The following is a 14,563-nucleotide window of genomic DNA, read 5'->3' on the forward strand; positions in this document are numbered from 1 at the left end:
ATTGCTGGCAGAGTGGAGCTATCAGTCAGGTTGGGAGGAACTGAAAGGTTCCCCCTGACAATGAGCCTTTCCATTGGGTACTGGCCCTTGATTTGCCCTGGGCTATATGGTGACAAATGATCTGGACTTCTGGGAAATCATTCAGTTACTAAACTTGAAAAAACTTCCTAATAATTGAACTCTTGTCTTTCCTCTATGTGGAATTTCCCTGGAACTCTGTCTTCAGGGTTCTTTAGATATGTTTGTTGCTGACAGATCCCACAAGGCTCTGAAGTAGGGGATGTTAGCTAGAGAAGATGGAGAGAATGCACATTTTTCAAGTGTGGTATCATGTTTAGGATCCTAAGGATTTTTGAAAAATATAGCTATCTAAAATGAAGAAGGAGGGGCTAGTGGCCATACTTATTGATCAGAAAGCAAGAGACCTGGGTTCTAATAGCAACTTCAACCTGACTTACTGATCCTCTCAAGTCTCTTCCTTTTCCTGAATACTATCTCTCTATCACCCTGTATTGTAAAAAATTAGTAGAAACAGGAAATAGAGTTATGTACCTAGGGAACACTCTGTCTAGTAGGGTGAAAGGATCTCTATCCTTGTTTAGCAAACAAGGTTTTCCCTTAGGAAGCCCCCAGTTAAATAAAGGAGACAGGAAAGAAACTCAGGAAGTGGACACAGTAACTGGCATAGAAATATCAATATGGATTGATGTGTTAATAAAACAAGATCCTGATAATCTATTTTAGCAGAAGGGCATGGAATATAGACAACCAAAATCATTTATATTTGGCTTTGAAATATACTTCTCTTTGAATATGGGCATCTTGGATCTAGAAACTTGTCACATTTCCAAAATAAAAATTTGAGTCGAAACACAGAAAACCCAGAAGTTTCAGGGGACAAATGAAAGATTCTCCTAAGCTGGTCTGTTCAGAGAAGGCCATCCCTGATGGCCAATGATTAACAGATAAAGATGGCATGTATGTTCTACCTTCCTGAGATCTATATATCTCCTGATAAACAACTTCTTCAACTCCAGGCTTTCCCCCTAGTCACCTGCCCTTGCCAGTCACAATGTCAACCTCAGCCCTCCCCAAAAAATTACCCATTCTTGAGGACACATGTCAACTTCAAGCCCTTCCCAAAGTCACTGAAGTCACCACCTCCAGCCTTCCCCTATACCAGTCATCTGTAAGTCACATGTCCCCTGCCCCCTTGTTTTTCAAGTACTCAGCCCTCCTCTAAAACCAATAAAAACACCACTTTTTGTTACTGGAGGCAGGCTGACTCCCACTGGGGAGCTGCCTCCCAGAAGTCTTCTTGAATCAGGGCAGCTTTCCCCATAATAAAATGAAGCTACTTCATTAAAAACTCCGTTCAAGGGGACAGTCAGGTGGCTTAATGGATTGAGAGCCAGGGCTAGAGATTGGATGTTCTGGGTTCAAATTTGACCTAATACCCTTTCTAGCTGTATGACCCTAGATAAGTCACTCAACCTCCATTGCATAGTCCATACCACTCTTCTGCCTTGGAACCAATACTTAGTGTTGATTCTAAGACAGAAGATTAGGGTTTAAAAAAAGACTCAATTCAGGAGAAGTAGGATCAGCTCTACTGAATGGTGGGAATGACAAGGATCATGTTAACATGGATGTAGTAATCATTAAATTCTGGGTTTTTCAGATTCATACTTTTCCTGAGGGCAACTGATCAATCATTAAACATTTATTGTGCACCTGTTATTTGCCAGGCACTATACTAAGTGCAAGATGATCCCTACCCTCAAGGAACTTAGAATCTCCTGGAAAAGACAGGATGCAAATAATCTGTATACAAAGCAAGCCATATACAAGATTAGTAGGAAAATAATTAACAGAGGAAAGACACTGGAATAAAAAGTGTTTGGGAAAAAAAATCTTATAAAAGGTGGTATTTAAGTTGGGGAAAGAAATCAAATATTTTGGTTTAAAATAGTATCTTGATTTAAAAGATCACTTTCCATTAGAAAGAATAATTCAGTTCTACTCAAACATGGTAGACATGCCTATAGTTCCTGCTGTTGGGAAGGCATGAATCAAGGGATTCCAAAGTACAGTAGTGCAAAAGCCAGTCAAGTGTCTAACTTGGTAAACCCTGAATGTTGAGGGCCACCAAGCTTACTTGGACTAACTAAGGAGAGGTGAAGAGTCACAGGTCAGGAATGGAGAAGACCAAAACTGTGATGATGATGATCAGTAATGAGATCAGGTCAGCAAGTGGTCTCTATGCCTTCCTAATATCATCTTGCCTCTCTTTATTTGTGCACATTATCTCCCATGTCTCAAAGGGCTTCTTCCACATCTCTTGCCTATTGAATTTTGTTCTTTTCCTTCATGTACCTAGGTCAGGTGCTTCAACCTTCCCTCTACTTAGAAATGATTCCTTCATCCTCACATCGAATAATGATTAAACCACCCCTAATGCAATTGATTACATTCTAACTTGGATTATAGTTAGTTGGCGACATGGAGAGACTCAGTCTCAAAAGTCAAGACCAGACAACTATTATTAGATGCCTTTGCTGTGCCAATCACTATGATAGGTGCTAGAGTTTTAAAGAATTTAAAACAATTCCTGGACTCAATGTGCTGATTCAAACAATGAACTTGTTATATTTTTTTAAGCCTTAATGAATCTGATTAGCTTTTTTGTCAATAGTTAGAAGCTACAATGACAGAAATGAAACAAAATTCAGAGAATTCACTTCTATCTCAATTTAGTTCAATAAACATTTATTTAGAGCCTAGTATGTGCAAAGCAGAGGGCTAAATAAAAAAAAGGACTGAAAAAGAGATAATCCTGTTCTCAAGGAAATTACCACTTATTAGGGATTAAGACAGTACAAAAATAACTATAATCCAAATAAGAATACCATAGCATAGCATAGCACAACACAACATAATATAGCATAGCATAACATAACATAAAATAATATAATATAACATCAGGAGAAGACCTGAGGTGGCTCAGTGGATAGTGCACTGGTTTAGAATCAGGAAGACTCATCTTCATGAGTTCAAATCTAGCCCCAGGTATTTAGAAGTTATGTGACCCTAGGCAAGTCACTTATCCCTGTTTGCCTCAATTTTCTCATCTCTAAAATGAGCTAGAAAATGAAATGGCAAACCACTTCAGTATCTTTGCAGGAAAACCTCAAATGGGATCATGAAGAGTCAGATAATTGAAATGACTCAACAACACTAAAAAATATGTATATGATTTAATATGATACATACAATAATTATTATTTTGATTTGACTTGAGGAAAGAAGAATAATTTCTAGGTAGAGGGAAGATTGAAGAACCTACCTGGTATATAAAAAAAGAAAAAATTTCAACAGGCAAGAGATATGAGGAGGCTTTTTGAGGCATGAAAGATCGCATGCACAAATGAAAAGAATCAAAATAACATTAGAAAAAATATTTAGTTAAATCATGAGATTGTTTGAAGGGGAATATTTTGGGAAAAGATCAGTAATAAATGTTAGAACCAATTTGTGGACATCCTTGAATGTCAGGCTAAGAGGTTTGCATTTTACTCTGTAGACAATCCATTTTGTAGGTGTGTGTATATGTGTATGTATCTCTCTTTCATTTTATATATGTGTGTATATATATATATATATTTTTTTGCGTATTTATTTGTAAGCTAGGTAGTACACCAATGGGTCTGGAGTCAGTAAGACCCATCCTCAGGAGTTCAAATACAGCCTCAGATATTTACTAGCTATGTGACTTTGGCAAAGTCACCTAACCCTATTGATCTTAGGTCTTCGTCTATAAAATGAGTTGGAGAAGGAAATAGCAAACCATTCCAGGTACCTCTGCTAAGAAAACCCCAAAATGGGTTCACTGATAGTCAGATATCTATGAAATGATCAAATGACACATATGTAATAAAAAAAAAACTTACCCTAATGTAGTATTAGGATGAAAAAGGAATGAAGAAATACAGGAGTCACTCTGGAGAGAGAATGAATTGGACTTGGCAACTAACTGGCTATGGGAAATGAGAGAAGGAGGTATTAAAGAGAACTCTGAAGTTAGAAGTTTGTATGATTGAGCTAATGGCAGTGTCATTAAAGGTAATAATGAGGGAAGAGTGACAAGTCTTGAGGAAAAGTCAATGAATTGGGGACCTGTTGGGTTTCAGGTGTTAGTGGGGCATTGAGGGAAAAGAAGGAAGCTGAAGACCAAAGTTTGGGAGTCATCAAGATAGAGGTGACAGTAAAAATCTTGGCCATGAATGAGATTGTCAAGGAAGAGGAAAGTAGAATGCCAAGGAAAGAGCTGTGGAGGAATGCCCACAGTTGTGGGCAGGAGGAACCTGTGGAAAGTGAGGAGCAGTCAGAGAAATAGGAGAACCAGGAAACAGCATTGTAATGGAAGCCAAGAAAAAATAAATTATCCAGAAGAGGTTAATTAATAGTGATGATGCTATGGAAAGGTCAAGAAGTATGAGTTCTCAGAAGAGGTGACTGGATTTGACAGTTAAGAGGAGATCATTGGTGTTGCTGGAGAAAATAATTTCAGCAGAATAGTGAGAGTGAAAGGCAGATTTCAGGCAGTTGGAGAAGAGTGAGTTGTGAGGAAGTCAAGGTCCATAGGGGCAACAAAAGATTTTTCAGGAAGAGGATAAGAGAGAGTGGAACTTTTTTATAATCAACTTAAACCAACAAGCTTTAATTAAGGGCTTGCCATGTGCCAGCCCCCATACTAAGCCCCAGAGATATAAAGTAAGGCAAAATCAGTTCCTGTCCTCCTGGAGATCACAGTGTAATAGGAAAACAATATGTAAACAACTCTGTACAAACAAGATATAAACAGGGCAAACTCGAGATAATTACAGAAGGAAGGCATTGAAATTATAGGGAATTGGGAAAGACTTCTTGTAGAAGATGAGATTTTAATTGAAACTGGAAGGAAGTCAGGAAGAAGAAGTAAGGAAGAAGAGCATCACAGACATGGGGGACAGCCAATAGAAGAAATGCATGGAGTTAGGACAGAAGATGTGCAGGGAAGTAAGATGTAAGAAGACTGGAAAAGGTTGGGTTATGGAGAGCTTTAAAAGCCAAACTGAATTTTTTATTTTGTCCTAGAGGCAATAAGAGACCCCTGGAGTTCATTATATAAGGAAGTAGGATCAGACCTCTGCTTTAAGAAGATTTATTTTCTAGCTGGGGGAGGATAGGTTGGCATGGAGGAAGATGTGGGGAGGGGAGACCAACAAGTAGGCAATTGCAATAGTCCAGAGATAAGTCGATAAGAACCTGCAACAGATAAGGAAGTGTACATGAGGTAGAATAACATAACATACAACATATGTACATAACAAAGGTAGAATCTTCCAGGGAAAAGGAACAAATTGAAAAAATATTGAGAATGAGAGAGGAGAACACCAATTGGTGATCAATGGGGCAAGGCAAGGCTCCAGAAAATCCATTTCTTCCTCTGAGTCTGAAAGTAAGGAAAGGATCAGGAAAGACAGAGGAGCAATAATAAAACTCACTGATGATGGCCTTAGGCTTTTCAGTAAAGGACAGTAGGTCACATGCTGAAAGCTGGAGTTGGGGCCTTGAGTTAAAATGGATTTAGAGCCAGACACAGAGATGGGAGGTCCTGGGTTCAAATTTAACTTCAGGCACATCCTAGATGTGTGACCCCATTGCCTAGCCTCTACCACTCTTCTACCTTGGAAGCAATACACAGTATTGATTCTAAGATGGAAGGTAAAGATTTTAAAATAATAATAACAATAATAAGTTGAATATGTAAGTGCTAGCACTCTGGTTCAGGCATTCCTAGATTCTTTGTAGTAGCTTGCTGATAAGGATTTCTCCCTGAAGTCTATCCTCATTTCAGTCCACCCTCTACTCAACTTACAAATGAATCTTCCTAAAACTCAGGCCTGATTATGTCATTGCTCTCTTTAGTAAACCCTAGTGACTCCTTTTAGGATCAAATATAAAATCTTCTCTTTGGCATTCAAAGCTCTTCATAACCTTCCTACCTTTCTAGTCTTTTTTGTTTGTTTTTTACACTTAAGTTTCTAAGTATCTGCCTCCCTTCTTCCCCTCCTGACATTAGAGAAGGTATCATTTGACCCCTCACTCCACACACACACATATTCCTTCCTCGTTACAACTTTCCCCATTGCTGTTTCAATATATTAAGGAGCATTATAAGAAATAAAATGGGAATTTGGGGGGGGGGGTTGCAGAAATTGCAGATGACACACAAGGGCTAGCAGATGACACAGAAAAGTTTAAAAACTACATAGCCTATGACCAAATAATTAACCCAAATTTTACCATAAGGAACTGTAAATATCAACATAAAAGAAAAAGAGAAAATTCAGACTTCTTCTCTGGTATGAAAGGAAGGCCAAAAATTTTAAGTGCATTTTCCTGATCAGATGAGTGATTCCCATGAGGTGAAGGAGATTATCTATCTGTCTGTCTGTCTATCTATCCATCTATCTATCTATCTATCTATCTATCTATCTATCTATCTATGTGTCTATCCATCCATCTATCTATCTGTCTGTCTGTCTATATATCAATCTATCTCTCTATATCAACACACACACACATATATACACATATATGTATATATAAAACTACATCTTGATTCTGTCTACTTATCAATTATTTCTCAAAGGTAGACGCAGAAGTTATTCCTCAAACTATTTCTGTTGTATATAATGTTCTTTTGGTCCTGCTTGTTTCATTCTTCATAATTTCATTTAGTTCTTTCCATTTTTAAAAAACAAATCTGCTTATCATTTCATATAGTGCAATAGTATTCCATCACAATCATATACTACAACTTGTTTAGCCATTCCCTATTTGATGGGCATTCCCTCAATTTTCAGCTCTTTGCCACCAAAAAGAGAGCTGCTATAAATAGTTTAGAACTTATAGGTTCTTTTCCTTTTTCCCCATCACCTTTGGAAACAAACCTAATAGTGGTATTGCTGGGCTAAAGGGTATATACACAGTTTGATATCTTTTTGGGCATTAATTCAAAATTGTTCTCCAAAATGGGTGGATTAATTCATAGTTCTATTAACAGTATATTAGTGTCTCCATTTTTACACACCCCCTCCAATATTTGTCATTTTGGTCTTTTATCATTTTAGCCAATCTGATACATGTGAGATAATTACTGCATATACTCTGTAATCTGTTGAAGTGTCCCCCTTGTTGTTCCTACCTAAAAAAAATGGCCCCCTCTCCTGACTCTGCATTTTCAATGGCAGTCCATCCTAGGAACATTCTCCTTCCTTATCTCTACCTTCAGGCTTTCTTGGATTCCTTCAAGTCCCAACTAAAGTTCTATCTTCTTTTTCCTGATCTCCCTTAATGCTGGCACCTGCCTTCTTCTGTTAATTATCTCCAATTTGTCTTCTATATAGTTTGTTTGGGCATAGGTGTTTATATGTTGCTTACCCATTAGACTCTGGAGTCTTTGAGATCAGGGACTACTTTTGGCATTTCTTTGTATCCCCAGCATTTAGCATAATGCCTGGGACATAGTTGGTGCTTAAGCTTTATTGATTGATTGAAGTTCCATAGGGCTTTTGATAGTACTTAAGATCTGTTCTGGTTAATCAGCAAATCTTGAAGGAAGATGTAGGGGATGAAAAGATAAACTTCTTAGTGAAATGTTTCTCATGTTCTAAAACCGTGAAGGGACAGGTGCTGGGGATGCTCTGTCTCTCTTCCTCCCAGATCTGACATGTGAATTAAAAGTGAATAGATATGAAACCAGATAGCTAGTTGATCAAGTGGATAGATAGCCAGGCAGACCAGAAGTCAAGAAGACTCATCTTCCTGAGTTCAAATATGGCTTCAGTCATTTACAAGCTGTGTGATCCTAGGCAAGCCACTTAACTCTGCTTGCCTCAGTTTCCTCATCCATAAAAACGATCTGGGAAAGAAATGGCAAACCATTCCAGTATCTTTGCCAAGAAAAGCCCAAATGAGGGCACAAATAACTGAAATGATACATACAACAGAGGTGAAACCATTCAAGGAGGGAAAAAAATTGGTATTGACAGAAGTTGTTGCTTTTTTGTAATGCCAGCTCTGAGAAGGAGATATTACATTGGTGTTTTGAATATTCCTGTACTGTAGAGAAATATAGACGTAGACTCAGCTGAGAGTTCTAAAAAGACATGTAGATGTAGAGAGTAAAATAACATTAAATTGGGACGTGAATAGTGAGGTACTTACATAGTGTTCAGGTCAGAGAGAGGTCATTTTAGGAGTGGAGTGGGAGGGAAGCATGAGGGTTGTTTATATGATAGTGGAAACATTAGGGAAAGAAGTATGAGAAGTCTTTGTTTAGACTAGGTATTAGAAGGGCAAATGTCAGCACAAAGAAAAAACACTGAACTAAGAATCAGAGGATCTCAAGTCTAACCCTTTGTCATTTGTTGTTGTTATAGCTGTCATAGACTAGTGACTTGACCTTGGAAAAGTATTTTAGCCCCTGAGCCTCTATTTCCTTCTCTGAAAAAAATGGCATGATTGGGTTAGATCAGGGGTTCTTAACTTTTTTTTGGGGGGGGGGGCTGGGCCTTTTTGGTATTCCAGTAAAGTCTATGGACCCTTTATCAAAATAATGTTTAAATACATAAAATAAAACATATAGAATCACAAAGGAAACCAATTCTTTTGAAATTCAATTATCAAAATACTTTTAAAGACTAGTTGTTTGGGGCAATTGGGTAGCTCAGTGGATTGAGAGCCAGGCCAAGAGAGGAGGTCCTAGGTTCAAATGTGACCTCAGATACTTCCTGGCTGTGTGACCCTGGGCAAGTCATTTAAACCCCATTGCCTAGCCCTTACCACTCTTCTGCCTTGGAATCAATACACAATATTGATTCCAAGACAGAAGGTAAGGGTTTAAAAAAAAAAGACTAGTTGGTTCATGGACCCTAAATTAAGAAACCCTTGGTAATCTTTAAGGTCTCTTCCACTTCTAAAACTCGAATCCTATAAGGCTTCCTTGTTGTTCAGTTATTTCAGTCATGTTTGACTCTTCAAAACCCCAGCTGGAGTTCTTTACTTCCTTTTTCCTTCTTTCTTTCTTTCTTTCTTTCTTTCTTTCTTTCTTTCTTTCTTTCTTTCTTTCTTTCTTTCTTTGTTTCTCTCTCTCTCTCTCTCTGTCTGTCTCTCTCTGTCTCTCTGTGTGTCTCTGTCTCTGTCTCTGTCTGTCTGTCTGTCTCTCTCTCTCTCCTTTGCCTTTGCCTTAGAATTGATACTGAGTATCAGTTCCAAGGCAGAAGACTTGCCCATGGTCATATAGCTAAGAAGTGTCTGAATCCAAATTTGAACCCAGGACCTTCTGCCTCCAGGCCAGGGACTCTATCCATTGAGCAACCTTACTGCCCTGACTTGGAGTTTTCTTGCTAAAGATACTGGAGTTATTTGCCATTTCCTTCTCTAACCCCTTTTATAGATGAGGAAATTGAGGCAAACAGGGTTAAAAACCTTGCTCAGGTTCAGCCAGTTAGTAAGTGTTTAAAGCCAGATTTGAACTCAGAAAGGTGAGTTTTCCTGATTCCAGGCCTGCTACTCTAGGTACTGTACCACCTAGCTACCTATAAGACTTCATGGAGGAACTGCAATTTCAGAACCTGTTTGCTTGATGGGTATATAGTTTGGTGACCTAGACTGAAGAAGACCTTTCAGGAGAAAAGCTTTAGTGAAAATTGATAGGCAGATGTAAAGCAGTTGGATGAAGATACATCTGAGATGACTAGAGAGAACAAGCTGTTTTATGACAAGATATAAGGAATCATCTCAGGTATTATCCGAGGCATCGTAGCATAACACTTCTGAAGCTCAAAGCCCAGGGGAAAGTTTTCAGACCTGATTTTCTAGGTCATGAGAGTCATTAGAGAAACTTGTGCCATCAAGTTAATGGGAATTCAATACTTTAGGTGATGTGTAGGAGCCAGGATGATTTAAGATTTTGGTGATGGTGACCATTTGGAACTATTTAGACACAACACTAACTCTTAAGTTTGAGAAGGAAAGAGATAAAGCTGAGAGATGGCTATACAGGAGAAAATGTTCAGAACTTAATTAGAAAAGAGTAGTCATGGGGATCACAGTAGGAGACGGTATGCATATAACAGCCATGATTGTTTTGAATGCATTTATTCTGATCACTCCCTTGTTGTCTGCTTAAAATTTTTTCAATAGTTCCTCATTACCTACTGAATATTTTTAGGTATTATTGTCATAATATCTAATAAGAAATAAAATGACTATTTTAGAAATAATTTTTATTAATTTTCATTTCTTTAATAAATAATGTAAATGAAACCTCTTTCCATCCTCCCATTTAACAGAATCTGCATTCTGGTTTCAAATTCTTTCCAACCTTATTTCATGTACTCTACATTCCAGATTAACTGGCTTATTCACCATTTCCTATTCTTGTCCTGTCTTGTCCATGGCTTTCCTCATGCCAAACTTAGTCCCTGCCCTGGGAGAGATTATTGTCTAAGTGGCACCTGACTTGGACCTTGAAAGAAGAGATTTCAACAGATAGAGATGGCTGGGAGTCTCAAGGATGGCAGATGTAATGATTATATAATCAATGGTGCTAAGTCTGGAGGGGAGAAACTGGGTGCAGAAAGATCAGTTAGAAGATAGGTAAGAGATGAGAAGGAGCTGAAATAGAGGAGAAAGAATTAAGATTCATTTGTTAAGGGTCAGCAAGAAAAGGCAATTAATTGTTCCTAGTTAAGTATATATTCTTAAAAATCACACCCTTATAGTTTAAGAATGTTTTTAGCAGGTATGCTGATTAGCAAATTTTATATTTTGTCTTAGCAAGATAAAACATAAGCTTCTAGACAGGTATGCAATATCAAGTGTGATGCAATCAACTATACCTTTGGGGAAGGCAAGTTGTTTAGCTTATCATTCTCTGCCTTAGAGCACCACTGTACTCTCTCATGGTAAAAATCAATAATCACACATTTAAAAATGGGATTAAATGAACTGGAAGGAATCTTAGAAGCCTTCTAGTTCAACCTCCTCATTTTGCAGAGGGAAACTGACTCAGAGAGACATTGAGTTACTTGCATAAAGGTCACCTTGCTAATAAGTCCGAAGGTTGGAAACGTGAATGGCACAACTCAATTTGCACCTTAACTTTTCCATGAGTCAATATTATTCGGAAGGATTATTCTACTATATTTTTGGAAGGGAGGAAGATGGCAATGCACATCATCTAAGGGCAAGGATTGAGTCAAAAAGGAACATTTAAGAGTAGGGAGACATAGATAGCCAGATAGAGAGATAGATGAATAGAGTGATAGAGTAATAGATATTTAGATACACACACAATATCTATTTATATACACATGTGTGTCAATATATCTATCCTTTCTCTCTCTCTCTCTCTCTATATATATATCTAAAAAGAATAATCTTTTTAATAAAAATTTTTAACAATTTTCATTCCCTTAATAAATGATGTAAAGAATACCTTTTCTCATCCCACCATTTAACAGCATCTACATTCTGGCCATATATATATGTGTATACATATATATAAATATATATCATATATATGTGTGTGTGTGTGTAAAATTATATATATATATGTATATATGTATAAAATTTCATCTATCTATATTCACATGTGTGTGTGCCTGCATACATAAAATGAGACTGAGAACTAGGTGAGTCATAATTTCTAGTGGGGCTGAATTTTGTAATAAATTAATGTATCTCTGAACATATTTTTTTTTATTTTTTTCCATCTCCCTTGTAGGATGAGTTGGATCTCACAGACAAAAACAGGGAGGCCATGTTTGCACTGCCACTGGAGAAGAAATGGCAGATCTACTGCAGCAAGAAGAAGGTGCTTTCTCTATTCTTCCTACCCTCTACCCCCCACTCCATCTCTACTCTTTGGAGTATCAGCTATTGTAATGGACTTCCTTATGCAAAGAAACTCATCCATGCCACACATACAGGTCCATGAGCACCAGAAATATATCTATTGAGACCAAGTGCTGTGGATGGGGATGGCTTAGGGTGGATGGGGATGGCTTAGGGTGGCAGGCATAGGGAAGGAGATTTTCTGAAGCACTTTTGTTCTAATCAATCAATCAATTGAACCATTTATCCTTCTTATAAGAAACTTACATTCTAAAGGAGACAAGATAAAGAATTAAGCATTTATCTAGAGCTTATTATGTACAAAGCCCTGTGCTGATTTCTGTGGATCCAAAGAGAAAATTAAGACCACAATCCCAATTTCAAGAAGCTTGCATGCTAATGGGGGGGGGGTGAGGGAGGGAGGGAGAGAGAGAGAGAGAGAGAGAGAGAGAGAGAGAGAGAGAGAGAGATGAAGAAAAGAAGGAAAGAAGGGAGGAAGGAAGGAAGGAAGGAAGGAAGGAAGGAAGGAAGGAAGGAAGGAAGGAAGGAAGGAAGGAAGGAAGGAAGGAAGGAAGGAAGGAAGGAAGGAAGGAAGGAAGGGGTGAAGGAAGGGAGGGAGGGAGGGAGGGAGGGAGGGAGGGAGGAAACTAGAATAAACGGAAAGAAAATAAATGCCAGTAAATACAAATATATTAGGAGTAAAAGTACCAACATCTATATATGTATGAGCATGGAGATCGGGAAAGGTTTTGTATAAAAGTTAGTACTTAAGCTACATTTAGGGGAAAAGGGAGGATTCTATGAAGTGGAGGGAAAGAAAGTATATTCCAGGCATGAGGAATGGCCAGTGTAAAATCACAGAAACAGGACATGATACTCCATGTATAAAGAGTAGAGAGGTCTTTTTGCTAGGTGGTCACAGAATGTTAGAGGGAGCATAAAATGCAATGATTCCAGAAAGATAGTTTGGGGTTAGGTTGTGTAGTGTTTTAAAAGCTAAACAGAGGAGTTTCTATTTGATCCTGTAGGCAATAGGGAGCTACTAGAGTTGATTGAGTAAGGGAGTAACATCAAATCTGCCCTTAAGAAAAATCACTATGACTTCTCTGTGTTGGGTGAACTGGAATGAGGAGGCATTTGATGTAGGGAAGACCAAGTAAGAAGTTATTACTTAAATGTCAGAGAGGTGATGAGAGCATGAATTAAGGTTATAACCAGAAGACGCCTCAGAAACTGGTATTTGGTTAGATATGTATGGTGAGGGAAAACTGAGTTCTTCTTTGAAGATTATTGAGCTCCACCATATACTGTTAGGAGAACAAGTACCAATTCATCTTTGCTCTCATGGAGGGGATATTCAAGATACATGTAGTTCACATATACTTCTGCTTCCTTTATATAGGAAAGTACTTACCTACCACTGTTTCCAAATGAGTACAGCAATAAGATCAGACTAGGGCTTAATTAGTTTTCATCTCTCATTAAATTTCACTGCCATTATCTCTTTCTCCTCTCTATGACTCTGTCTTATCTATCTGTTGGTCTCTCATTCTTCTCCCTTCCTTCCCATTTTTTTCTGTCTGTATTTCTCTTGTTTATTATCTCTCTTTCTGTCCTCTATATTTGCTTGACTTATTTACCTCTGGAGAAAATATTTTGTAAATTGTGAAGCGTATTAAGATTGAGTCACTATTAATTGTAATTTTACTGTGTCTATTTCTTTTTTCTCCATCTTTGTGTCCTCATTTTCTGGATTCCACTTTTTCTCCAAAAACAAACAGTTGTCATAAGGGTATTGATGCTAACTTGGAGGGAGGCCTCTAAGTGGCTGTCTTAGGGATCTGTCCTTGGTCTTGCCTTGCTTTTAAACTTTTAAACTTGTTTTTAACTTTTTCAATCAGTGAATTGAGTGAGACATAAATCTCATGCTCCTTGGATATGCTGACAAGAAAGCTAGGAGCCACAGGAACCATATTGGATGACAATCAAGGACCAAAAAGATTTTACCATACTAGACCAATGGGCTGAATCTTATAACATGAAACTTGATAGAGACAAATGCAATATAGGAAAGTGTAACAGGAGATTACGCTACACAGATCATTGAACAAGCACAAATTGTGGCAGTCGCTAGAAAAAAAATCCTGTGAAAAAGTTCTGTGGATTTTAATGGATTGTAAGCTTAATATAAGTCAATGTAAAACAGCAATAAATTCTAAGTCAATCTTTAGCTGCATCAGTAAAGAGGTATAGTGTTCACAATGTTGGAAGTGTTTCCCTGCAGTGTGCTTTGACTTGATTTCTATTGTACCATGCCTAGGAAAACTGTTGATCTTTTCTGAAACATATCCCAAAGAGAGTATCCAGAAAGATGAGGGGATTAGAGACCATGCCTGAAAATTAATTATAAGGTGTGGGTATATTGAAAATGGCAAATAGAAGACTTGGAGCATATCTATCATCAAGTATTTAAAAAGAGGGCACTTGAAAGAGGAATTAGACCTGTTCTGATAGTGCCAAGGCAAGAATCTAAAGCTTCATTAGTGAACTTTTTCTGAGTTTGAGTGCCCAGAGGGCAAATTAAAGCTATCTTTGAGCCCCTGGTTACCAGAGA

The 14,563-nt window shown here is 37.8% G+C and overlaps 1 protein-coding gene across 5 annotated transcripts in view; it reads left to right on the top strand.

Moving 5' to 3' along the window:
- The window catches only part of DAAM2 (dishevelled associated activator of morphogenesis 2), a 158,104-nt gene that overhangs the window by 90,703 nt on the left and 52,838 nt on the right, over window positions 1-14,563 (top strand). For all 5 annotated transcript variants that reach the window (XM_056818179.1, XM_056818182.1, XM_056818178.1 and 2 more), the window contains exon 3: window positions 11,840-11,929. In XM_056818179.1, coding sequence (XP_056674157.1) covers window positions 11,840-11,929 — 90 coding nt within the window. The remainder of the gene's footprint in view (window positions 1-11,839; window positions 11,930-14,563) is intronic.

Source organism: Monodelphis domestica, chromosome 2 (genome assembly GCF_027887165.1).
Source record: "Monodelphis domestica isolate mMonDom1 chromosome 2, mMonDom1.pri, whole genome shotgun sequence".
Lineage (NCBI taxonomy): Eukaryota > Metazoa > Chordata > Mammalia > Didelphimorphia > Didelphidae > Monodelphis > Monodelphis domestica.